Source organism: Dendroctonus ponderosae, unplaced genomic scaffold, assembly GCF_020466585.1.
Source record: "Dendroctonus ponderosae isolate FM_Combo_2020 unplaced genomic scaffold, Dpon_F_20191213v2 Dpon_F_20191213_201, whole genome shotgun sequence".
NCBI classification, from domain to species: domain Eukaryota; kingdom Metazoa; phylum Arthropoda; class Insecta; order Coleoptera; family Curculionidae; genus Dendroctonus; species Dendroctonus ponderosae.
In genome coordinates this window covers 6,252-33,318 of record NW_026018178.1, presented here as the reverse complement: position 1 = coordinate 33,318, position 27,067 = coordinate 6,252, and the positions used below count along the sequence as shown (strand labels likewise).

General features: G+C 31.2%; 3 protein-coding genes and 1 long non-coding RNA gene across 9 annotated transcripts; 2 read left to right on the top strand and 2 right to left on the bottom strand.

Moving 5' to 3' along the window:
- The first annotated feature begins 4,334 nt into the window (after positions 1 to 4,334).
- LOC125503610 lies at positions 4,335 to 4,873 on the top strand. The gene is made up of 2 exons (XR_007280990.1): positions 4,335 to 4,551; positions 4,685 to 4,873. It is a non-coding gene; the product is annotated as an uncharacterized LOC125503610 (long non-coding RNA).
- A 3,930-nt stretch (positions 4,874 to 8,803) lies between these two features.
- LOC109546447 (ubiquitin-conjugating enzyme E2 G1) lies at positions 8,804 to 14,671 on the bottom strand. The gene is made up of 5 exons (XM_019917412.2): positions 14,432 to 14,671; positions 13,426 to 13,528; positions 10,566 to 10,663; positions 10,330 to 10,508; positions 8,804 to 9,743 (listed from the first exon to the last, which is right to left on the bottom strand). The coding sequence occupies exons 1-5, from the start codon at positions 14,475 to 14,477 to the stop codon at positions 9,660 to 9,662; spliced, it is 510 nt and encodes a 169-aa protein (XP_019772971.1). The 5' UTR covers positions 14,478 to 14,671; the 3' UTR covers positions 8,804 to 9,659.
- Positions 14,672 to 14,802: 131 nt separating this feature from the next.
- On the top strand, positions 14,803 to 18,790 carry LOC125502307. 5 transcript variants are annotated; one of them, XM_048664326.1, is made up of 5 exons: positions 16,187 to 16,695; positions 16,760 to 16,868; positions 17,166 to 17,350; positions 18,456 to 18,566; positions 18,633 to 18,790. In XM_048664326.1, the coding sequence occupies exons 1-5, from the start codon at positions 16,682 to 16,684 to the stop codon at positions 18,772 to 18,774; spliced, it is 561 nt and encodes a 186-aa protein (XP_048520283.1). In that variant the 5' UTR covers positions 16,187 to 16,681; the 3' UTR covers positions 18,775 to 18,790. The 5 variants fall into 5 exon arrangements, 2 of the variants coding, with proteins under 2 accessions (XP_048520284.1, XP_048520283.1); XM_048664327.1 differs by lacking the exons at positions 16,187 to 16,695; positions 16,760 to 16,868 and adding an exon at positions 14,803 to 14,920 and having other exon boundaries at positions 18,633 to 18,789; XR_007280987.1 differs by lacking the exons at positions 16,187 to 16,695; positions 16,760 to 16,868 and adding an exon at positions 14,807 to 14,991 and having other exon boundaries at positions 18,633 to 18,773.
- A 2,349-nt stretch (positions 18,791 to 21,139) lies between these two features.
- Positions 21,140 to 26,676, bottom strand: LOC125503611 (potassium channel subfamily K member 18-like; the record flags this gene model as incomplete). Of its 2 annotated transcripts, none has more annotated exon segments than XM_048664328.1 (6): positions 21,140 to 21,368; positions 23,074 to 23,258; positions 23,676 to 23,870; positions 23,980 to 24,230; positions 26,315 to 26,499; positions 26,611 to 26,676. In XM_048664328.1, coding segments are annotated over 5 exon segments (791 nt in total), but the record flags the coding sequence as incomplete, so codon positions are not given.
- Between the last annotated feature and the right edge of the window lie 391 nt (positions 26,677 to 27,067).

The window sequence follows — 27,067 nt, the reverse complement described above, 5'->3', positions numbered from 1 at the left end:
CTAAACGCCTAATTAAGTGCAGAAGAAAAATTTTAAAAATGCTTGGAATTAATATTCAAAACTATAAATTTAAATACATATTTACAAATGCATCGAAAAAAAAACTTTCTACATTACGCCGGTGTTTGAAACCATGGCTCAAAATACAGAGCTTGTTTCCAAATCTTCATTTTTATGTTTAGAATTTTCCTCTTATTTTCGAACCAAACTACGGTAGGATATAATTAAAATCTATCCATCTAGTTTGAATTCTAAGCAAATCTAATTTGTTTGCAAAAATGTACAATGGTACGTATTTAGATTAATTCTCAGTGTGCGCTTTTTTAAAATTTTTTAAGCAAATGTCTCAATTAACTTCTGTTCACTTATTACATGGTATTACTCTTAGTAAATAAAGAGGTTCACATATTGCTAAATGTGTGTACTATCTATTTGTCGTGCCAAATGATTTGATGAGATTGTTTCAAATGGCATCGTTTTGGCTCCTAAAGCGCTATTAGGATACATCATATTGTATTCTTTCAATTCAATTTTTTTTTTGACGATTTATAGCTTTGACATAGGACTACAGCTGTTTGAAACGTTATATCATCTAACCAATAAATGGCCACCTACTGCTTAGTTTTCATTAATCAGAAACAATGGATTTATCTGTGAAATTGTGTATACCAGTTAATTCTAATAATCTAGCGGGGATGGAAAATTTGAGCAATTTCAAGCCTGGAAATGCACCGATAATCATAATAAACTACACATCTAAAATGTCTGAGTGTTTTTTTCACGAATAAAAGTTCATTTTAGAGCCAAGCAGACACTTGTTGGGCGACATAAACACTCTATTTTTAAAAACTGTTTATGCGATTAATTTCATGCAGAGAATAACCTCTACTTCAAATATTTAGATAATATATCAACTTTTAAAGCTTTAGCATTAATATAAAAAATAGATTGTAATGAAAGTAATAAGAAGCAATTAATTTGAAATTAACTACCTATATGTATGTGTATCTATCAGAAAATTAAAATTTAAAATTGTCTGAATAAATTATATTAATGAAAAAATATAAATTTTAATGATGATCAATAATTTTTATGATGGTTGATTTGTTGATTCGTGATTTACTAATAATAAACAGATTAACAAAATAGTAGCCCATAGCCCACAGCATTGTAGAACGTTTTATAAGAAAAAAGTGTAAACAGTTCATCAATTTCTGGATTTTTCTTTGCTTAGTTGGGAATATAATTTCGGATATACTTAGTTAAGAATATTGAGTACTAAAAAATCTTTCTTGAAAAACGTATTTAAACTTTGATGGTTTTTAGTCAGACAAACATGCATAAAGAACTAAAATGAACTTATTCTTGCTACTCACCACTTCCTTTTTAGGGCACCTGGATCTTTTAAGCTGTCTTGTCCACTTATGATAACCGTCATTGTTACAATTCAATATTAAGTCCACTGAGTTAATGATAAACAATATTAAATTAAATTAGGCTTATTTTGAGACAAATTTCTCAATAATCTAAGATTCATTGAAAATCAAACTTTTTGCTACCGGCAATTTTTTTCTGTGGATAGAATGACCACGATCACACAAAAACAAACGAAATAATTCAGTTTGGTTTCAAAAAGTCTCACATCAATTTTTAACTTTTAGCCGACAGGATTTTGTATCGCGACACACTCCAGTAAATTAAAACCAGTCCAAAATTGGGAGCTCCTTTTAAACATCAACAAATTTTCACTCAGAACTACACTGGAGTCTCCTTGTTGTCCAGACTTTCGGTCTGTACAATTTTTCTCTGTTTATAAAGACGCGCTTTTCATCAATAAGGTCCCAGATACTCACTGAGCAAATTTAAATAAATGGAAATCGAGCAGAGGAATAGCGAGTTATACCTCCGACAAGGTGCGCTAAAACCCCACTACTTAAAAGAGTATTTTTAGTTTTTCAATTTTTTTTGTGTCAAGTTTAAATGTCTCGCATTTTGGAATCATGTTTTTTCTACCTCACTTGTTTACTTTCATAGAAGTTGAGCTTCTTTATAATGTGAGAATTTATCATTTGGGAAATCGAAAACAGAAGTAAGTGTTAATGTTCCCACAAACAAGCTGTTTAATCTACTATTGAAGCTGCTCATTTTATAAACTGTAAAAACCTCAATTTTAAAACGCCTTTTTCAAGGTTTAACGGGTATTGGCGATAAACAGTTTTAACAGCAATAATTTCATTAATTAAGAAAATCAGTAAATAATTAGAGCAAATGGAGACATTTTTAAATGAAGATAAATTATAGCTATAAATAAATAAATAAAACAGTCGCGGATGGCCAGGTTTAAATGTATTTTTACGTGCGAATTTCAACGTTGCAGATACAAGTGCTGAGATCTACATTATAAAGGGTGACCCATTAATATGAAAAAGCTAAAATATTTATATGAAATAGTCTTAACGGTGAAAGGCAAAAATTATTTTGTGATCTTCAAATGATAAAATTATTGTCAGTTATACACACGTCTCATAAAAATTGCCACCTGTTTAAGTGAAGATCTCTGATTTCTGTATTCAATTTGCAATCATTTGATTCCACATGGTCGAGGTTTGCGTATATCATTGACCAGCATTCAAAGTTTCCTCCATTTGGTATTTTAAAATAAATTTTGAAACGGTAAGAATTAGCAGCGTGCTTTGTTTTCAGTTTTCATAAAAAGAAATCGGCATTCTCTTTCTTACTTTAAAGTTTCATTGGCTGTTAAGGTGCATTTGTTACAAATTATCAAAGTTCAATTTGTATTTTAATTCACTAAAAAATGTTTTTTTTCATAAAAGCTATAATTTTTTCCTTTAGTGTATTTGGATATACTGCGTTATTTGATTCCAATAAAGACTAAGACGTCAAATAAATTGGAGGAAAATTATTTTCATTGAATTGAATTCGAATCATTTCCTGAAACTTGTGAGTTTTTCGGGATTTTAGGCCGTCGTAAAATAGAATTTCTTCTGCACTGTCCTAAGCTTTCAAGCGAACCACCTCTGAAAACGCAAGCCACTCGTGCTTGCGAAACTGCAGGAAGAAATTATATTTCACGACGGCCTGAAAACCCGAAAAACTCACCTAAAATATTTGAATTTTGATAATTTGGGGGAAAAATGGAGGAGCTAATGCAAGAAAGAAAGCTAATTTATTTTCGACTTAATCGATTAAAGAAATTCAATTTATTTTATTTTCATGGCAATGTACTAAAACTTTTTATGATTAAATACTTACTCAAAGTAATTTTTATTGATGTTTTCAGAAATGTGCAAAATAGTTATATTGAAAATTTAGTTTTCTGATACTTATTTGTACTATTCTGATAATTATTTGTAGTACTTAAAATATCTTGTCACTAAGCTTTAAATGCAAATGTAAATAATTTTTTTGAAGTAATCCATTGTGTACGAATTGGTTTCAAAATTTCAAGCACAACAGAACAAGTAAACTCATCAACGAATGTTAAAAACGAAATAATACTAATAATAACTAATCAATTCATCAATTTAACAGATAATTTTTCCTTATTTCAAAAATTATCTGTCCGCTTAAAATATCCCCTTTAAATAATACTAATAATAAGTACCCTAAGAATGATTTGTAAGACCATCAAATATTTTTACGATAATAATTGAAATAACAAAGCGTGTTACAAAAATACATGAATACAAAAAATACCTTAAAAAGTTTTTAATCTTCAACCACCGAGTTAAATTTAATATTTCGGATAAATACTAGAGAAGGATTGGCTATAGAAAATTAACTAGCCAGGTTTAGAGTACAACAAATTAAACAAACAACTGAATGAAATCAAAGTTCTAATGAATAATAATCGCTAAAAGAGAAAAATCAATACCACACCTAAAATATTTAGTGGGTAACCGTTATTTGCACTTACCAAACACACATTAATAAATAATCTCCTGTTATATAACTGGGTTTTAAGCGTATTTTCTACACCTTCTTGCAATTATTAGGTTGTTTTGATTTCCTACTCGCTACATAAAATGTGCATGTTTTCCCAGAAGTAAGTAGTTATCCAGCTCTAATAAAAATCCGATAAATCAGCCCAAGAATTATATTTTTAACCTGTCTGGAAAAACCCGCACAGCATCCATCCACGGAAAAGTCTATAAAAATGTACTTAATTATCGTGTATGTTTGCATGAAAATTTGCTTACATTGTGATGACCTAAAATCAGTCGAAATCGGTGTTAGTTCAATCAAATTGACTAGGTTTCATATTGCGAAAATGAAATATGCAAATAACAATTATGATCTCATTAGTTCGCTAGATGTCGAACGATCATCTTCAGTTTATTGAATTAATACGCATATTCTAGTAGACTAGAATCTTTTTCAAGACGTAATTATTGAAATTAGGACAGTTGTCATTTTCCTGGAACGATTTTCCAACCAAATCTTTCAAAACAAACCATTATATTTTCGGAGCTCTGAACTTGATATGCCAATAGGTGACGAATGAGCAAATAACAAAAAAATTATCACACGGTAAGTAATTAGTACCGTTCCGAAAAATCTGACCTGACATTGGTCCTACTAACCCTCACCCTAAAACCTGGATGCATTAATTTTACTTTAGCCAGTTATTCTGCCTTAGCAACTGGTGCATTTTTTCTTTCAGGAAAACTTTCTTTTCGCATATTTGGAGCAAGAAAGTGTTCCAAGGCAATAGAAAAATAGGTGAAAAAACCAATTATATTCACTATGGTGTTGCAGCGCGTTCGATATAAATTAATACCTATTTGTAGTTTTGTGCGGCATGGTAATAAATTTATAAATTGTAATAAAAAGCAACAATAAATTATCGTTTTGAATATTTTGCCGTTTTTTCAAAGCAAAAGGTATTGGCAATGACTTCATCATACATATGAGTTGGATAACATGTTTATTTACTAGCTGCTTGCATTACAACCAACTATATGAAATTGTTTTAAATAACCAAATATTGAAATGTGAACTGACGTGCAGTTTAACTTAAATCAATACAAATAAGACCTATAAAATTCACTGAGATTCAAGTAGAAAATGTTGGAAAAATAATTCTCTTCTTTGGTGCCGAGATCCAGGTTGTAATATCAGTAAAATGTGTATACAAACACTACATACTTAGATTTTCGGTCATTTTTCGAAACTATAAATTAGCAAATATTAAGGTTTTTCAATCGATTTTTTTTGCCCGTGAATTATCGATGGTGATAATCAATTTTCAGAAAACCGAATAAGTGAAAAAACATAAGATAAAATAATTGACGGCCTGCGAAGTTATTGTGTTGCTTTGTTGCATTCCAAAATGTGTTTCGATTAATTAAATTTCAATAAAATTTTTCGGTTTCAATATTATTCTCTTGAATACATACATTTTTGTTTCGCATTACTACAAAAGGACATAAATATAAAATCGGGCCTAGATAGGAATGAAGACAAGAATCTCAAAAATAGTTTCTACTTATGTTCGACAGCAGAAAACGACTTTAGAAGCGTTTTGCGTTTCAGAACGTCTTAAAAAAAGTTTTAAATTTAATCACCTTGTAGTTCAAAAGTTAGAGAACAAAGGAAAAATACATTTAGAACATGTAAGCTTTTTCTCAAAGTGAAACCAAGAAAGAAGAACAAGAAGGAGAAGTGAAACCAAGAAATTATGTAAATAATATAACTAGTCTGAATATTAGCACATTATATTAAAAACACGCTGTATACTGTCCGATTTCTGTTTTCACGACGTGTTCAGACGGTCTTTCACTGTTTTTGACTAAATATGTCTACAAAGTTTTGCTCACAATATGTATAACGAACTAAAAACGTTGAAAAGCGCGACTGTATAATCATACATTTTCCCATTATTTAAGGAGAAGTTTTGGGAAATAAACAGGTTCGTTGCTATTTACTTCAGGTTGAACCTGTAAACATTTTATTTCCCAATATACAAGGTGATTCAGTTTTAATTATGAGTAGTACAGTATACTCGTAAAAATAGTAAAAAACGTTTATAAATGCTTGTATTTTTTAAATCTTTATCTCTTATCACCAGTCTTCTTCCTTACGCTTGCCTATTTGTTAAATTTAGATTAAGATTTAAACAAATGATCATCCAAACTTTTTAGGTCATAAAAGAGTTTTGATAAAAAATAATTCAAGATATACAATTAACGCAAAATTGTTGTTGAAATATTAACAAACAGTTAAATTGTTTTATTTTTAATACAAATGATCGAGATAAAACTAAATAATCTATTTTGAGGTCTTAATAAGCACTGAAAAATTCAACTCTTCAGAAGCTAGTGGGCCGACAATTTTATTGTTGAAAAATTTACCATTTCTATTCATTTATTAATTTTCAAATAAAAAAAAACATTAAAAACTATACAAGTTGATATCAAAATATCTTCTTATCTTCACGAGCACGATGCACTGACGAACTTTTGAGAATTAAATCTGGACCGCCCTGTATAGGGTTTGTAATATAACTTATGAAATCAATTATTAAGACTTTTCTTATATGAGAATCTGTTTAGAAATAAAATGAAAATGGATACAATAAAGCGGTTTGCAACAAAATCCAGGTGTTAGCGAATCTACATAAGAATCAAAAATATAAATATTCTCGAAAGCGGTAAATAAAATTAATTAAATTGTAGACTTTGCTATCCTCTAACTGACCTACCTAAGTATAAACATGAATTAAAATGGAAATTTCAATAAAAAAAAGTCGCTTATTACGAAAAAAAAACACGTCAGATAATGTACACACATTATTATATTAAGAGTTTGTGAAAAATAAAATGATTCAATGCTTCATTAGCAAGGATAAAGTAATCACTCTTTTTTAACAAAAGACCTGCAGTTTCTAAAAAGGTGCTGTAGGTCAATCTGAAATTAATGATACCCAGAGCAGTAACTGATTTAATGTAAGTCTGGAAAAAGTAATGTCTTTTAAATCCAGGGGATTGGACTTTTTTTAGATTTTCACAATATAATAGCAATTATCTACTTTCGCCGACACATCTCCTTGACCTGAAAACTGGCGCGCTTAGTACGACATTTTCAGGTGAATAGTGATTTCTAACAAAACAATTTGTTTCAGGATTTTTTCGTCAGCTTTAAACTTATTTGAAATTTTAGGTGGAATATTCCAACTTTATTATTAACTTAAGCAAGATCCAAGATCATAGTCGTAAATAGGTAGTAATAAAACGGGGTCTAAACATTATGATATGTATAAAAACCACTTATTACGAGAAAAGCTTCTAAGAAATCCAAAATTTGCTACAAGCAATATGGTTTGAACATTTTCCAGAAAAATACTCATCGTTTTTCTTTCATTTGTAGTAGTAAATAGGACTGATTAAGTCTGGAAAAACCTGTAATTCCCCTACAACTCATTTGTAATTGGCCAATTTTATAAGACGAGCCCAGGCAAGAAAAACATACATTTTAGTTTTTTTCTCGTCAAGTTAACCATATTTTGGATGAATTTTAAGAGAGGATTCTCAATTCACTGAAAATGGTTATACTTAACTTTATTAATACATAACATATATAATTATATCGTTGAATTATTATCAGCTGATAATATTTGCTAATAAAGGTGAATAAGATGCTGATTTAGGGTATTATATCATAGCAAAAAACACGCACAAGAAACGCGATTAAATATAAATAAGGAAAGCACGCGAATATTTAAAAAAACAAGCGAACAATCCGGCAAAATGTGGATTTAAGATAAGGAAGCTAATTTTGAAAATTACTCTTTCTTTTCAAATTAGAGCGCAATAATAACTCATAAAATTGAAATGTAGCACACATCTTGTGTTAATAAACACAAAACAATCACTAACAGCAGACTTTTTGCTGCTTAATTACAAATGCATAGTAATACGGATAGTTTAATGCGAACGCGTTTTCTCTGTTAATATTATGTTTCAGTAGCACATGTTTGATGGATATTCAAATAAATACTTTCGTATGCTAGACATTTCAGAATAAAATTTCCGGTAATTCCGAAATTGGTGTTCTGTTATTTCGGACATGTTTCCCATTACATGAAATCAGCAGAATGCCATTGCTGTGTAATCCGCTCACTAAAACCGATTCGAATTTAACTATCGGTTTAAGCGGCCTACTCACACAGCAATCAGGGTACAGGGTACAATTTTCAGGGCCCCATCTGTACAGAAATCGGGCCTATCTACAAGACGTAGCAATTTATCAGTGTTGTTTTGATCTGTGCGTTAACAAATGGCTCCTTCAAGACGTCAAAAAATTGGGATTGCGTTTGCAGCAGATATGAATAAAAATAAAATAAAATACTGTCCAAACAATAGTTTTTGAAAAGAGGGGGATTGTCATTCGAATTTAATCAAGGCATTATAACCCATTAATTTTTTAAATAATGACTAAGAATTATAATGAATAAGGAGAACTTAAGAGGACTTAAAATTTAGCGCAGTAATATCCCCACAGCTCTTATACAAAATCATTCCAGAAACGGGTTGGCCGATCTACAATAGTTTAAAACTTAAAAGTCATAAATTAACCTGCGAAAAATAAATTAACCTATTCACAATTCACAGAAAATTGGAGAGGGAAGTAGGGTGAAGAATTTGGCACACTTGCAGTACAAGTGCGGAAATTTACAGGGACCCTGTAGATTGCCGCATGAGTAGTCCGGTTTAGCTTTACTGATTTTCGAAAGCTGAATACGATGCTATCAGCAGAAAGGACTTCATGAAAACACGCCTAGTTCAAATATGTAATTGATTTTATTGTAAAAATTAAACTAAAAACCCAACTGCGATGCGGCTGCATACGTATTACTATTACATATCTCAATTGGTTTCATGGAGATCGTTCAAATAAATCAAAGTATTAATTGATAGCGAATAGGACAATTGCCAATGCAATCGAATGCATTTATAACAAAAGCTTAATTAAAAATCATAATAGATAGGTAGACGAACGAATTACTGTAAAATATTGTTTTCAATTCAAATATTATCATGATGTTAAGGGCACCATACCACTACATAACAATAGCAAACATTACTACGATATACACATCTACTCTATGAAGTGGCAGTTTCGTTCTTATGGTTTGTAACACTGCGATAATATCCAATGAAAATGACAATCAAAACAGAACATAGACAATTTAAACATTTTAAACCAATAGAGCGATAACCGAAACATTTAAGCAAATAATTTTTTCGATATAGGTAATAGACACAAAAAGACAAGTTGAAATCCGACCGAAGAAAGTCATTTTTAATATTACAATGAGTTATTGAGACAGATACTTGAGTCTTTACTCACTCACGGCGTGTAAGCCAAATTAACAGACCTAATGAAGAAATGTAGTTTTATTAACTAAACAGCTATTAAAATTAGATGAGGTATTTTTAAACTATCGAATATAGGTTGTTGAATTTTAGCGTTCAATGGTTTCACCTTCTAGAAACGGTCACACGGGTAGCTTAGGTTTGTTACTTGGCTTTATCATAAATCGACGGGAAAATTCCTCAGTACGAAATTAATTGAGGTTTTTCGATTGGCTGCATTTTAAAAAACCTGCTATATTTAAGTTTAAATTATAAGCCCTACTAACACTCTTCCTGCTCCTGTGATTTCCTAACACATCTGGCGACTTTCCTTTTGAATTCTGTATATGCCTCTCGCCACTCTTTCTGTAAACAAAAACCAAACGTTTTGGTGAAAAAAAATGAGTAGAAGTAGTATCGATTAAACTAATTTTTAAAACTGCGATTAAACAAATCAAATTCAATATGACATAATGCTGGAATAACAATTTTCTGAATACGAACTATAAGCTAATCGGCACTTTTTTGCACAACTATTTGCATTACTTACAAATCATTGCATATAACTCAACAATAATTTATTCCTTTGAAGCATTGAACATGTTTAACAGTGGAATTACAGACGATTAGTTGATTCGCTTCGACATTAAGTGAGTTAATCATATAAATTAAACATTTTTGAGGTTATTGAAAGAAGCCGACAGCTTACGACTCCCAATGGGTCGAATTCTCGGTGAAATCAAATTTAGAAGCGGAATTCGATTTATGACCAATTTTTGTCCTTCTTGGTTGTATGATATTAGTATTAAGGCGGAATGGTCGATAGCGATGTTGTTGTTGATATTAGTAAAAATAATTTTCATATATTTGAAGATATTTTGAAGTAGCAAAAATTTTCCTACTTCATAAAAAACAAGTTAATGTACGCTTTAATTTCAAATATTAAACTTACTGCGGCATCGACATTTGCTGGACTCTCATCATTAGGATCTGCAAGCATTGAAATAACTGATATCAGAATGGTTTCTACAGTGTGAACAGGCAACCACCTTTCTGAGGCTTTTTCATATCCAAATTTATCATCTCCGGGCTCATGAAGAATGGATATACATACGTCACCATTTTTATCAACTAGAATATTAGAACACTTATTAGTAATTCAATTTTTTTTAATGTCAAAAAACTTACTATTTGGATGCCATATTTCTGTTACAAACTTCATTTTTGGTGGCCTCAGAGGATATTCTTTAGGGAAATACAGATGACACTTGAAAAACCCTCCTTCACTGAAATATAGAAAACAAACATTGGTTTCTACGCTTTGAAAGTTTAATTCGCCGCTAAAAAGTCAAATCGCTCATAGAAATGCAGGATGTGGTATTTTACGAATTTAATTGACAGTGAAATGAGAACCTAGTTAACTGTAGACATTCATAAACCATCTAATTAGAATAAATCAGTCAATTGAAGCAATGTAATGCTAATTTATGTATACATAATTTTGTCAAACTAAAGTAATTAACGATTTCTGTTTCGGTGTGTGAAGACATTGGATATTTTTCTGAAAGCAGTTGGGTTGTTTCTAGTCTTGTTATTTATTACTAACCATCTTTACCTTTTCTATTATCTTTATCTAAAACTTCTCGCAACAGTGTTTACTGTAACAACATTCATGGGCCAAACTTTCACCTATTGATACGAGCCAAAATAGTATTAACGCTTTTAGACATACACAAACAAGTATCATTGGCAATGCTAATTTTTGTTAAGAACAATTGCATAGTAATGAACAACACTCGGTCACTCAAATGTTTAAAAATATGTTATTACGTAGCAAGTACACATTTTATCATCTGCGATGTTCCTATTGATTAATAATTTTCATTCAGAGTTGTTTTATCGCTGTAGACGGTATTACAAACAATTTTAAAGTGATAAAAATAAAATAATAATAACCCCTAAGGAGTTTTACCAGCTATTTCAATTACACATTAGCCACTTTTCCTTTCTTATTTTTCATGTAGGACTTCTTAAAAGAAAGCAGGTGATTTACCAAACATCTGAGACAGAAAATAGTTTTTAACAAATTGCCATCTCGTGCGACAAAAATTGTGCAAGAAGACTAACCACTCTTGGTATTTATGAAAAAGGGCCCTCAACGTAAAACTGACAAACAAAACAAAGGTTGGGGTTTGTGTAACAAATTATTGTGAATTTTTATAAATTCGTATTGGATTTCATATAGGAAGATTACGTTTTCAAAAATATTTTAATTCTAGGCCGTTAATAGGCAATAGCTTCCAAGTAAAACTTCATAGTTATTCAAATCTGAAAGATGAGCTTAAAAATGCATAATTTTGCGTTTTATTTATTATTTTTGTAATGTTTAATTAAGAGTACCTGCAGGATATTAGTCTTTCATTTCATTCTAGGAAAATTTACTTGTCAGTATTATATCATTTACGCAAAGGTAGATCGAGGTAAAAAGTCAGATTTACACAACAATTATTTAATCGACTACTTTTATGTGTCGCCGACTGTACTTTTGCAACACCATAATGGGGTTTACATTCGCGCGAAGACAGAAGTGATGTAGCCATTTAGAATCAAAGGAAGATTTAATTTGAGGTGTGACCAGAAAGAGAGGAAAAAAGAAGCAAATAAGAATTAAATAATATAGAAGGCAGATAAATAAGGTGATTTCATTGATTGTATTCATTTTATGGAATAATTGGCAATTTCAAATAGCAATTGATAAAGGTCTGAGAGTATTTACACAAGATCTAATTTATGCCCTAGGATGAGGGGATTTCCGCTTGAAACAATCCCAAAGGTTTTTTTACCACGTTTATTTGAGTGAACTGATGACAAGATCGGAAGAACCCGTTGAAAAAACACACTAGCACATTTAATTAAGCCATTTTATTTTTTCGATCCTATTAACAATGTTATCTACAAAAAAATCGAGCTAATATTTCATCCCGTCGATAGTTAAATTTATAATTTTAGTTTTCGGATGTTCTATCGAGAATTGGATTGCTAATGCACCTAACAGCGTGATTGATTTATTTCAATTTACTCTCTCGATTTTGAAAACAATTCGATTATTCGATAATATTATTATTACCAATTTTAATGTAAGTAAATTCTTATTAGCAGTAATCGATGTAAAAGTACACAAAGTTACGTTGGTCAGGCACATGGTCTAGTCTAATCGGCGTCAACTCAATTCCTTAGTGTCATTTAGTTTTATAAAACAGTTATATTTCTCCATCTGAAATTAGAGTTAAGTGTTGATATTCGAAACATCTACATTTGAAAACCAATTAATATCAGTTGTTTAAATTCGCAGTCATTATGTAGATAAATGGCTACTAACAAATTGAGGTAAAAAGAAAAAAATACGTAGAGCAACCAATAAAAATGTTTGCTTTGGACACAAACGTATGAATGAGCACTTTGATGGATTGCTTTCACACCGTGAAATATCTTGATGATATTACGGTATGTTTAAAGACATCAGAGTGAACGATCGGTATGTTGCCCAAGAAATTTCAAGTCAAAAGGTCTATTGAATATTTCGCTAACCTAATTCTGATTATCTAAAAAAGTTGAAATTATATTTTTGGGTCACAAAACCAAAAATCGGTCATTACGTGTTAACGGAAAAGATATAATAAAACACAGAAATAAAAAGCAGATATACATAAAAATAAAACACCTGTACCAATTTATTAAATTTGGAAGCATTAGGGTAACGATATGTTCAAACTCTATCGTAACGCCTAAAATGCCAAAATTGCAAGTCTTAATTGATTAATAAGAACTACCCTATTTACTTGTGTATGGATTTTTCACTGTTTTAAACTTTCAATCCAAAGGGGTTTGACTTGAAGTATCTATAGCAGTGCGAAATATATAAAAATAAAACCGATTATTATTTAGTAACTTTGCAAATGCCTAGTGAAGTACATTGTATGAGCAAATGAGATAATAGATAAGTAGGCAAGGCATTATTCATCATGAGCAAATACCTATCTATACTTACTATAAGGTATCAGGAGGGCCTATAATAAGAACTTCCCATCTATAAATGTCATTATCGTCTATTAGGCCCGCAGAAAAACCCTCAACTGGGTTTTTATTTAATTCTGAAACAATAACTTATGATTACAACTTATAATTTAGGGATCTATTGATGGGTGGAATAGAATACTCCTATACTGGAACATAAAATGGCAAAATGTTAGAGATTTTTAGTATCCAGGTCTCAATTTAATTGGTGATTTTCAAAGCTGTAAACAAAAGCACATTCCTTTTAGGGAATACAATGTTAGTGAGACATCGTTGTTGAAATGATGAATTGCTATTTAAATAAATAAAAACATGTTTAAATATTGGGGTTATGTGTTGGAACATGAATTTCATTGAACCTTGAGATCTCAGAACTTGGCACAAAGCATAATTTTTTCGAGTCTAATTTTGACGAGCCTGTGGATGTTTGGATAAATAAAAAAAAATTCTTACGAGTTACTCAATTAAAATACACTAAATAACCCTGATATCACATAATAAGTTTAACCTTGCGAATGCAAAAAATACTTTCTTGCAGGAAGTGTTCCAATGAGAGTTGTGAAATTTGCGTACTGATTGTCATGAAGGTTGTAAAAGCTTGGTTTTGTCAGATCAAAAATCAGCGTTGGAGGCAGTTTGGAAAATTTTACCCTTTTGCTGCGGGGTTCTAGAATTTCTATGATTCATATATCGATGTACGAGTACACAAAGGTTGAAGACTTTAACCACAAAAGTTTAATACTAAGCCATTAAGTGAAGGGCTGGAGGTGTTTAATTCAAAATATATTTCTAGATTAACACGGTGCAAGTAAGATAGCTTTGAGGCACTAGTGAACAGGGTGTGGGAACTTATTTTTAAATCGCAGGGTAAATGACTCAAAAAATGATCTGCATGATGGTTTTTTTTTAATGAGAAAATCGACATTTTGTGGGCACGTTTCGTGGCTTTGCAAGGCTATTTCTCCTCGTTTCTTACTGACCTGCTAGCTGTTTCCTAAGTAGTAAGGCGGACTGTGGTTCTGACATTAAAAACTGATTAAATTTTGATGGTGAAATCAATCAAACACTGTTTTCTAGAAAGATGGCCGGTGTCTATTTTCTTGTAAGGATATGCAGGCAGCCCGCATTGAATCACAAACATATGTTATGTCAAAAATGGTTTGCTACCATGCTAGCGAAATGTCAGAATTGCTTCGCGCATCTACCAGCGAACGGCTTGAATTAACAGCAACTGGCAAACCGGTACAGATGCCTGTAGCACTCGAGCGAAATTTTTATTTCATTGTCCATTCGCTTCACAGATGTCACGCCTAAATTTTCGTTTTTTTGTTACGTTTGTCATGGCTTGCAAAAAATGTCTTATGTTTGAGTTTAGCGAGTTTTTTTCGGACTTTTCGGTGTCTTAGTGTTTTTGTGTGGATTTCGGTCTTTTTGGACTAATGGTGTTGTGTCGTTACTTTAGAGTGTTTGTTAGTACTTATTCCTACAAATGTGATCATTTAAACTATTAGCTACTTTGATTCGAGTCCCTACGATTAACGTCAGTACTATTTTCCAATTTAACTCAGTTTGTGCGATTTATACAAAAATATCTATCTACCAGAGAAGCTGGTACTGTTTTACTCAATCAGGTTCTCACATTCGAACTGATCGCTGTTTTGCATTTACCACCATTTTTTCTGAGCCGTAGTTCTTGTTGAATTGCTGTTTAGGATCACATTTTACTGCTGGAAATTCACTGCTTTTCTATAAGATTAGAAAAGATGCGATCATAATTTGCACTCATAACACCTTCCACCAAGCTGCTGATGCACATGTGAAAATTAATACTGCGAAATATTTCTTAGGGGCTATATAAGATGTCGTTTTAGAGATTCTCCATTTAAAAGAATAATAAGCAACATTCACAGTTAGCTTTATTTATGTAATAATAAGGGTACAAGTAGGTAAATACGAAAACAATGAAACTAAATAAACATTCGAATATTCCAAAAAACTGTTTAGTATTTAACGCATTACGATCGTAATGCGTCGACGCACTAAAATCAGATAAAGTTCTTGGACATGTTTTAGATTTTATCTATTTTTTTTTATTATAACGTTGACACCTACATTTTTTAGAAGACGTAATGATAATTTATTTTTTTTATTTACATATTTGCGTAAAATTGTTATAAGCGTACGGATGCCTTTAACAACCATTTGCTAATTAAGTTAGCATATTGTATCTCTAATTGTTACACTTGTCTTATGATTAACATTTTCAAATAAATATAACGTAAATATTGAAATATTGAACTTTGATATATTCGATCCTCGTCTTGAGAATAGTTCCACCAAAAATACCTTGTTTTACTATAGTTTTGTTAAATGGGAAAGTAAAACATCATTTAGATTCTTATTAATGACATTGTAACTAATAATACCTAATACACTATTACTTCTTCAAATTTATTTTATGAAAGAAATATGAACCGCTCTATTTCCACTCGAAAGATCCGATTAGTATAGGGAGCCAGTCAAGAGAACGGACTGAGTTTCATTAATTACACACATTAAAATACTGTGAAAGTTTGTTTTAATTTTCAAATTATAGATATCAATTACTCGTAATGTATGCGATCTTAAGTCAGCCGATTGTTATGTCATAGTGGTGTCGTCATGTAAGTGTTCCATAATAGTGTTTCAATTGATAATTTTGCGTTTATATATCTTGAAAAAAAATACGGAAAACACTCCATGCTAATTACAATAAACAAATATGCTGTTTAATTATGGTATTGGAAACGGTACCGCAGCTGCTGAAAAGTATCGTCAATAGTTTTTCATATGCGAAGCGTTCTAATGAAGACACAATTATTGACTAATAACACATCTATAAAATGTTTAATTTAGTTGATATATTCTGAAAATAATCAACTTATCTCTTCAAAAGGCCAGCTAACCAAATGCGGTATAAAACTTTCCAGAACTCGAACCCTTTTGCTCTTTTAGCAATCATTTTTGCATATCGTCATGCAATATGAATAAATGTTGTTGGCAAATTTAATTATTACTTTTGTTCATCGCAATATAATAAACACCAATAAATCCAAGTCCAAATAGCGATTATCAGATTTGCTTAACAGTTATTTCATTTTGTATGTATGTTTAATTAACACATCACCATAATCCGTTATTTCCCACATGCATGGGTCTTCAAAAATAGTCTTTGACTGCGTCTTATCGCAATGATTGTGGGCAAGTAAGTTATTTTTGGTTAAATTGTCTGTAAGACAATTTTGTTCTCAATTTGTATACACTTTTAGGCATTTCCTAATTTTTATAGTAGTTTTACTTGCTAAGATAGTAACTTGTGATGATGATTATACTGTAGTTAACTGGAAATACCATTTTCCTTCGGGGTCTGGAATGGGGGTAAGTTTTCAAGCTTGGTTATCAAGTGAAACACTGTAGCATTACTAACCATCCTGAATTATTTCCAAGCCAGTGAAGGGTTTAACTGTATTTGTTTACATTCCCAGGGACAATTACTATTTTAAATTAGTTTTACGCTTGCCATAAAAGAACTCGAGTGTCGTTCTTTTCAATTTCAATATTTTTTTCGTAATTAATTCACATTACCCACAAAAAAGTACTAAATGATCTGTATTTTGTTGCCAAAACAATGTCAGGCCATTTTATACTTTTCAAAATATAATTTGATTGTTTCAGATTTATGCAGCTTTGGCTTTACCAGTTCCAGACTCTCCAGATATAGACTTATTTTATGCAGTTTTCTTCGAAGCATATTACAGTTTGCCAGATAATACAACAACCTATGAGTTTCCTCCATTAGTAAGCGACAGGGCTTTTGGTAGAAAGACATTGTACGAGTCTATCAAAGAAAAATTGTTGTTGTAAGTAAATTTCTCATTATTTAAAATTTTTAAAAAATTTAAAAGTTTCGCATGCTTAGTTTCCAATTAACATGCCTTAAATAATACATTAAAATAAAATAACTGAGTTTTAGTACTTTGCCGAAAATTTTTTACCTGACGCGAGTTTTGGTAACTATGCTACATCTTTGGCCTTCGGACGAAGATTAAACCTGAAAACTTTTTATTTAATTAATAAAAAGTTTTCAGCTTTTAACTTCATTAATTATTTTTTATCAAGTAAATAAATATTTAATTGATAAAATAATGGATTAGGAAATTGCATAGTTTGCATCATTGACGGTTTAGCGTTAGTTAGAGTTAGAAATGTTTTCTTTTGCATTTTTCAAAATAATTGAAAAGAAATGAATAAACCAAAAGTCACCCTTTTCAGCATGCTATTTCGTTACATCATTAGTGTTATTGGGGGGAAGTGAAAGGGTACTTAAACATTATTATTATGCAACTGATTTTATAATTCTTCGGATTCCGACATTATCCAGAACCATAAAAATGTAGTGTGTAAGATGAGTCACTTTGTATGCTGAATTTTTGAAGTTTTATAAATACAAAATGAAAAACTTTGAACAATATTCATGTTTAAAGTGGATTTTTTTGGAATTTTAGAATTATCGGGCCATAAAAACAAAAATGCATTGCTTCTCTAATATCATCTGTATACTTTTTAATACGTTAAATAAGCCGTACTCGGTTCTTTACGTAAATTATGTGAAAGCTTTAAAGTTTTAATGTTCAGTCTATAAAATATCAATCTTTAAATAAAATGTTTTCACTCCGAATATCTAAGCAACAAAAGTGCGTTGGTTGAAAATCTATAACATTTGTCACACCAAGCCTTGTTCCTTTTATTGAATCAATCGCAATTAATTTTATTTCCGAACACATTCGAGTGACTTCAATATAAATAAACACAAAAGAGTGACATTAATATTGTACTTGATATGCCTTGGGGCATATGAAATAAATACGAAAACTTTGGGGAATAAAATGGGGATAATAAATTAGTTCGGGAGGAATTACTAGGGTTTAGAATTAATGCCTATGACATCGACAATTTATTTTTCAGAAAAGGGTATCCAGGGAAAGAGTGCATTTTAAAAGCTATCTGCGAAGCAGCAGCCTACACAACTCTGCACGCTAACGGCGTTATCGGCGATTTAGTTCATTTGCTGTTCACGTAAGTTGTTTTATTTTTCTTTGCTTTTAAGAACTCGCTCTATTTAAAAATGTTATGATCTTTAAGGCCATCGTCAACGAATAATGGTGACGAAAGTTATTTTGCTGAGTATAAGGAAGCGGAAAAAATAGGATGGGATACTCAAAACTGCAAAACATATAACAATTGTCAAATAAATTTGTTGGATATAATGAGTTTTATAAAATAGTTTTTTTGTTTGTTTTACTCCCCTCACTAATTCTTCAATCTTTTTCATTACAAAATCATTTTCAAAGTTTTAGTCAGAAGCTCACATTCATTTCAACTTGCCTTCATTTTACCATTAAAACGATTTGCGTATAGCCCTTTTTCTATTTTATAATTATTGGTGGTTTAAGTGAAAGAAACACTATTTGCAATTTTCATTTATTTATTTCTTTATACAAATGTTCAACATTTACCAATTATTTCGGCATATTCTCGCATCGAAAACCTGTGAATTATTTACAATAAAATGAACCAAGGAATTTATTTATAAAAATTTTGGTAATAGTTGAAATTCTTGAAAATTGATTTTGTTAAACGGTATTTAATGAAGATTTCTGCTTTTAGCAGTTGTGTTCGTATTCATTTGATACTGAACAAAATCATTTTTCGTCAGCACTCAAAAGTTGTATGGTTTTGGTGATCTCATCATTCAGAGAATAACATTTCTTAGGTTTCAATTATTTTTCCGTTTCATATGTGGTTTTTCAGTCATTTTAATCGGCTAACAGGACAAACAAGAATGGTTATTTTAATCCGATTATGCGACTCTCAAACTAGAATAATTACAATAGTTCGCCAACGATTCGTTAGACAATTTGGAATAGGCACAAAATTGCCTATAAATAGTCTCTTACAAAACCATGAGACCAGTTTTCCATGCAACACTTCCGGAAAACTTTTCGACTCTTTAAAAAGGATTTACTTCGAGGTTTATTATTTTTGAGTAATCGTACAATTACTTTTATAGCATTTATATTAGTATTCTTACATTTTTACATTATTCCTTTGGAAATAATAAAATTAGCGATACATTTATTTAGAATTTCATTTATGTTTACCTTGTGTGGAAGTGCGGATTCTTTTTCCTTTATTTTCAAAGTTATTTACACTTGACGGTTGCTTACTCGGTTACTTTTCGCGCAAATGATTACATCGGACTTCAATGCCCAATCATATTTCGTCAAAGAGATGTGTACACGGACAATTTTTGGCACATCAAATTAAACAGTTTTTAAATAAATATTCTATAATTTCGCCCTTTGGTATAAATGTTTGTGGAAGTCATTTTTGGTACTCGGTTTAATTAAGAAGTATAATTTATATTATACCTATTATATTATAAAATATTTAATTCCATTGATAAAACTTAAAAAATTCAAATTAATAAATACGTTTATTTATTGCCCAATTGGACTGTTGAAAGTAAAGTGCAATAAAGCTGATGAAAAAACGAAATTACGTTACATCCCAATACTTGCATGTTTTCAAATGTTAAGTTGCAATCTTAAAACCCAATACATGTTAAGTATAATACAATCACAATTGTTTGGTGACTGTGAGTGTATGATTTATGGGAAAGTTGAGAAGGTTTGGTCAACATTACATGTTGTTGTGATGAGATAATATAATTTTTAATTAAAAAACACAAAATTTATTAACAAACAACCGTGCTTAAATTGTTACGAGTTAACTATCGAATGAAATTTGAGAGAATGTATTAGTCATTGTTGTCATAATATATATAGTTATGGTATCGCGCCCAGGAACATTTTTTTCAAACTCCAAAATTTGTTAGTGATATGTTCAAAAATATAAAGATATTAAAATACATAGAGCTTCCTAAAAAGACTTAAAACTAATCAATAAAGTCTAATGTTTTTCTTAAATCTATATGTAACACTCATATTTAATTGGATCAACCAATAGTATCAACCCTGTGTAAAAATCAATACCTACGATTACAGTAATTTCCTTTCGGGAAAGGCAATTACTATACATTTACCAAAATATAGAAAAATTGAAGATACACATTGACCGTTTTTCTGGGTTTTTTTAGAACAACATTAAGGATATTAAATGATGCAGAAATTATAAAGAGTAGCGCAATACCCCTCATAAGATATAATGTTTTCTCGGTTGTAACGATTCAATCGCACTGTCTGAGAGATTCCATAAAATCTTTTCTACAGCGTTTCGCTGAATTTTTAAGTAACGAAAAAATAACACAAACATTCAAGCCATAATTACAGAGATTGGTTAAAAACAATTTGTTTAAATGGACGTCGACATTGTTCAAGCTAATGGAACTCTACTGACAACAACTAATAAAATTGATTGAAATCGTTCAGCAACTGGAATATTTCGATTTCTGTTAAAACGATTCTCATAACTTTTCCTAGAAAACATTACTAAGCAAATAATGAAGCGGAGTATGGTTTAGACGGGGTACGTTTTTGGATTGAAATAGAGTGCAATTATGATTGTAAAACTTCGCGCTAATTGAAATATTCAGTTTCCACTTTTACAATTCCCATTAAAACCCGAACTTTGCCATTGCAATCTTTATTCAATTTTACTACACTTTCTCACTATTTAAAATCTACTCTTCGAGTGGTAACCTAAAGTTAGTTTTTTACATCTGAGTGTTTCCTTCCGAGTTCTCTTCATTTTCTGGCTCTTCAGGTAAAGTGTACACGCCAGTCATTAGTACGCTACCATCGATCACTTCAGGCATTTTAGTACCCACAGTAACAGGAACCAATTCATGACCCAAATCTGCAATTCAAATTAATATTTGCATTAGTTGATTTTACTTGATTGATTACTTTTGCATTATTACTCCTACAATTTGTTTGCAATACTTTTTGCATATTAAAAGAAAAACTTTCTCTAGTCTAGCGAGGTAAATGCTGATTAGAAATGGGCTTAATAAGGATTAAGCACATATCTTAAGTTATCAGTTTCAGGAAAAGTTCAATTTAAAAAGAATAATGAACTAATAAAGCAACCGATATTACTTGATATCGTATTTCCTGGAAATTCTCTTGTACCTACATATGTTTTTTTTTGTGCAAATAATGTGTTCATACATATTAATCTAATTTTTACGCGTTTCCTCGATACCCGGTGCAAGCTTGCATGTTGATGTGGATTAATTTTTAACAACGGCAACTTTAGCTGTAATTATTGTTGCGAAATTTACTTACGTCGAAACAGAAATGCTCGAATATTAATTAAACTTTTTAACCAATTCAATTTACTAACCAAACCAACCAGGTACATTGTAACGAACTGAACATATCAACTTTTATTTTCCCAACACTCAGTAAAAAATCAATTTGTTAATTAATGTGTCTCAACTCTAACGATTCCCATAGTAAAAAAAATGTATGAGAAGTTGCCAAGTGCCAAGTTAAAAGATATTTTTGAAATAACTTTTAAGACTGAATGAAACGATATTTTGAATTGATTACACAACTGTTCAAATAATTGGTATGAATCTTTTGTATCTCCGCAAAAGGTGGTAATAGAAATGAAATATAATACAGAAATGAAATACAGGGTGATTCATAACCACTGAGCAGGGGCGTGTAGAGAATGTTAAAACAAGTCGAGTTTTTATTTAAGTTTTTTTCCCAGGCCCATGCTTAACGAGACCCAGGGTGTTAAAGTTAAAAAAAAATTGGTATGTTCTCTTTAACTACTACAGCTTATGAGATATTTTGCTCACATTTATAACGTAGTCTAATGTTTAGACCCTTAACCCGTCGGTAATGCGAGTGGTTGTGAAACTGTACAGGGTGTTCTTTTGTCTAGAGGCGTACCCCCTTTTGCCCTCCCGAACTTTTTGTGGCACGCCACTGAATTTTCCGATTCCTTGCAGTTTTTTAGAAGCTATCTTCGTTTTCGATTTATTTGCACAAATGTGAGTCCGTGTAGGGTTTCTGGGTGATTTTCTATACATTTTTTATATTTCTTTTGGGTCCTTTGGTTCACATTTTTGTGTGAAAGCTTAAAGTGCAAGTTGACGTTAAAATAGGGATGGCTGACGAGTCAAATTTAAAATTTAATTTTTTTATTTTATTTTACTTTACAATAATTAAGGTTTATCGGCTTTAAGCTGATCCAAATAAAAATACACAAAAATGTAACGAATATTTCAATTTATTATAAAATTAATTTCTTTCACAAAAAATCTGAACAATTACGCTTAAAATTTGAGCAAAATATCTCATAAACTGTAGGAGTTAAGAGAAAATACCAAATGTTTTTTGAAACTTTAAGACCCTGTATCTAGAAAACTTAAATAGAAGCTCGACATGTTTTGAGGTCTTCTACACGCCCCTGCTCTGTGTGCATAAGGTTGTGAATCACCCTGTATAGAAATCTATAATATTATTCCTTATTTTGTTCTAACCCAATTCTAGCGAGGCCCACTTATTCATTAGTTCGTAACTAATATTATCGTTTTTGAACTTACCTATAACAGACGTTGGTGTTCCAGTACTGAGTAGAGTTTCTTCCGTAAGATTTCTATGATAGAAAGTCGAATTCTTCTGGGGATTAAATTGTCATGACGCTAAGTTGTATGGGTCGTTAATGTTGAGATCATCGGAAAAACTGACTGAATTTAGTTTCGGGACTGACTTTTGCTGGTGTTTTAATCTAAACCAATATATTACTTTAATATAAAATTATAAATTAAAAGTTAATATTGAATGTACCGTACAATTGAACGTACATTAATCTAAATATCCGACAGAAATTGCATGGTATTCAATCGCGATTGAATTCGTATTTGAGCTTATAATAAAATCGGTCATTTTGTTCATTACAAGCTAGTTAAAGAAATATTCCCGTCAGCAATTGCTATAAAATGAAGTGAGTTGTTCGTTTGGGGCAATTCCATTTTTAATAATATTTGATATTTAACTTCTGAAAGATGTATTATATTCTAAAATAGAATTTAGATAAAACCTTCAAGAAAGCTCAAAAAAGCATAGTTTCATGGTTTCGTTAACATTCTGGACAAGAACAATCTGCGTAGACGTAAAATGCGTGAAACTAAGGTGCTCTAATTACCTATGTACAATTTCATCGTGAACAACATTGAATGACATTGCGGTTAGTGCCATTCCGGACATAATGTAAATTGAGCAAAACCACAGCGTGGTACTAGAATCGTAGTCTGGAAATGGGTCAGAGCCCGGGACCATATTTCCAAATCCTATAGTTGTTAGGCTCATAAAGCAAAAGTAGAACCCATCTAGAAGGGACCTGAAAGAACCATTAATTGCGAATCGTGTTCATTTTTTCAATGTCATTTTTACTTCCCGTGCCACGCTATCAAGATATGAATCCATGGAATATTTAAAGCAAAGCTTACCAGTTTTCTAACTTATACAATACAAAAGTGCCTATGCAAATGTATATGAACATCATAACTAGGCACAGTAGGATGGGAGCGAGGATACTCCATCCATGAATAGAGCTCTTCGATTCGTTGTCAGTACCACTTAGACTGTCAATTTCTTTGCCAGCACTATCTCTACAGGGTGAGTGGATGTTGTTGCTGTAACTTGAATTGGAACGCACGTAGAATGGCTCTTGCAGACCTAATTGCTGTTGCAACTCCAGCTGCAAAGAAAATATCCGGCTTGAAGACAGAAGAACTACTTTTATTGCAGATTAATGCGTCTACAGTGTGAGCTGATTTAAATTCCAATAGAATGACATCTACAGTTGGTGGAATTTTGTTTCTACGATATCATTCTAGGTTCGCCCTGTAGTCGACTCAGTGTCGTTATGTTTTAATAGTTGTTAAAACCTGGATTCAATTGAATTCGCGAAGTCATATTTATCTTAGAACATGAAACTGTATTGTTACCAATTCATTGCAGCAGAATCCAGTATAAAGGTGAGGCTTTAACGTATTATGATTTTCCAGAAACTTTGTCAAATTTATGGCAAAACAACGGGACATTATTTAACAATAAAAACAGGTAAAAACAAGGAACAAAGAATTATTGTTTGAACAAGTTTGAAAAGCGTTTGCCAAATTATCGCCGCGCCATTTGTCATGAAATGCTCTAAAATCCTAAATAAATAAGAAATAGAAACATCGTTTTGCGTGTGTTTGATAACAAATCGAGCAAATGGTCAGTTTTACTTTTAAAAGGAAAAATATATAATTTCGTGAGGTTTTTATACAAAGGAGTTATCTATTTTAAGTAAAATATTGGGGTAGGTAAATAGAGTTTGAATAATATTACCGTAAAATAGGTTTTCTCCATGTTCTTACTACTTTTCATTCAGAAATATATAAAAAGGCGACTATAAACTAAACATCCAAATAACAACCTTCAGCAAATTTGGAAAAGGTGTTTTCTTGATTTCAACAAATAAAAGCCAATTAGTTTATTCGCCATCATTCGTTGAAATAAAATTCCATCACTTGCTAATCAGAAATTAAGGGAAATTAGACCAGATTTTATGTTACGAACTACACCTAATATTCGATCGACTTGTGCTAAAATCGTTGATTGTGGATCATTTTCTTCAACATTCTATCTACGTAAACAAGGCAAAATTAGGTGTCGTTGTAAACGCTCTGCTATATGCATGGTGCTACGGGTTAAATTCAAATCAAAACTATGCATAAGGAAATTTAATTTTATGCAAAAAAGTTCTTGTAAACGCCGGAAACGCTTCCTTTATTATCTAGTGTATCAACAGGGAATTAAAAATTTAAGAAAAAATGCGACTTTATGATTTCTCGGAAACGGACACGGTATTGAATCACATAATAAACCAAAATTATTAAAACCAGTGACGTGCGCTCATGTCCCTTTCTGTATATTTTTAAAGAAATAATGGCTCAAGCAATAAGTGCTTTCTTAAAATCAAAACTATTTTTGATTTCTCTGCTCATATGAAATTTTCGAGAAAAAATGATTATGCTGAGAAAATAAAAAAGTTCCAAGGGCGTTTCTTAGGCTTTGATAACCGCTAATAATTTGGCTCAACGGGTTGGATTGTGTAAAATGTCTATGTCTTGCCATTTTTCCATTTTGAGTCATTTCGAGTAATACTTAAAATTTGAGAAATAGTTTGAGTTTATTTAGTGCAAAAAATGAGATTCCATACTCTTTTGATACCTTTCCAACCTTGTTAAAAAACTATAAGTCTTTTGCCAGCAATCATTAAAGTAATTTTTTGTAAAATGTTTAATACCTTCCAGATCCTAAACCCTCCCAGTTAGTAATTCTCTTGCATTCACTGATCATCTTTAAACTCAAGTGGTTCGTCATAGAGGAAGCACTTAATTTGGAACTTGAGAGTCTCTTAACTAATACTTCAATTAATTAGCTTAGATGATTTTTATTGCTTCAATACACTAGATAGTGTTCATCTAGTACTTCATGTTCAAAAAATTTTGCAAAAATGTATTGTTGTCTGTATCGCTTTCTCAAACTTTAACTTCAAAATTTTAACGGAGAAACTTAATTCGCGAAGTATAATTTTTAAGATGTCCATGTGTACATGGTCTGAATCCTTGGTGCTTCTAACAAAGGCTTGTAATAACAAACAATTCTTAAAACTGACTCTTATCATTGTTGAATTATAGATGCAAAGAAAGCTAAAGCCAACTTATATTCTATTAGGCACAAGCACATTTAGATTATACTTTCTACTATTCATATAAATTTGATAAAACATACTTCGATTACCTGTTGCCTCTTTCGCTTCATTCTTCGTTCCTTCTCTGCCATCCGTTTTTCGTCGTAGCAACAATATCCACAATTAGAGCAAAGGCAGCAGCAAAGAGCTCTTGAGAACACTCCTCTTGCTACCCTACTTAGAATAGAGCCGACGCTTGATAGGTATAGTAGAGTAAGGGGAATACCTAATAAATAAAATATTTCAAATTAGATATATACTTTGTTTTTTTATTGTTTCGAAAAATTGATTAGATTCTTTGCAATATTGGGATTTTTAATTAATCATGTGTAATTACCTAACATAGCGTAGCCCATAGTTACAGCTTTGCCTAGTGCTGTTTTGGGGGCAATGCTGCCGTAACCTGAAATACAAAAAATATTTTAGTGTTTTAATATTGAACAATGTGCTGGTTTCAGAATATATTCAATCTTAATTCTATCTTGTGCAATATCATTTTGGTGAGTGACAATCTGAAAGTTTTGCTAGTAAACGTTTGGTCATTTATTCCGGTCGCTTTTATTTGGTATTTTAATGTATTTGCCCGATGTATTTAATTAGCGTTTTTGTGATAGTCACATATATAAAAATCGTTTAATTTGTAATTTTACTAACATAAACTGTGATCAAATTGCAGTCGATTTATTCCACAGAGATTTTTGCAAATGTGTCTAATCTCTTTTATGGTAATAGCAAACCAATGTATAATTTCACCTGCATTGACCGTTTGCCAGAGACCCGTAAAATTGGTTATT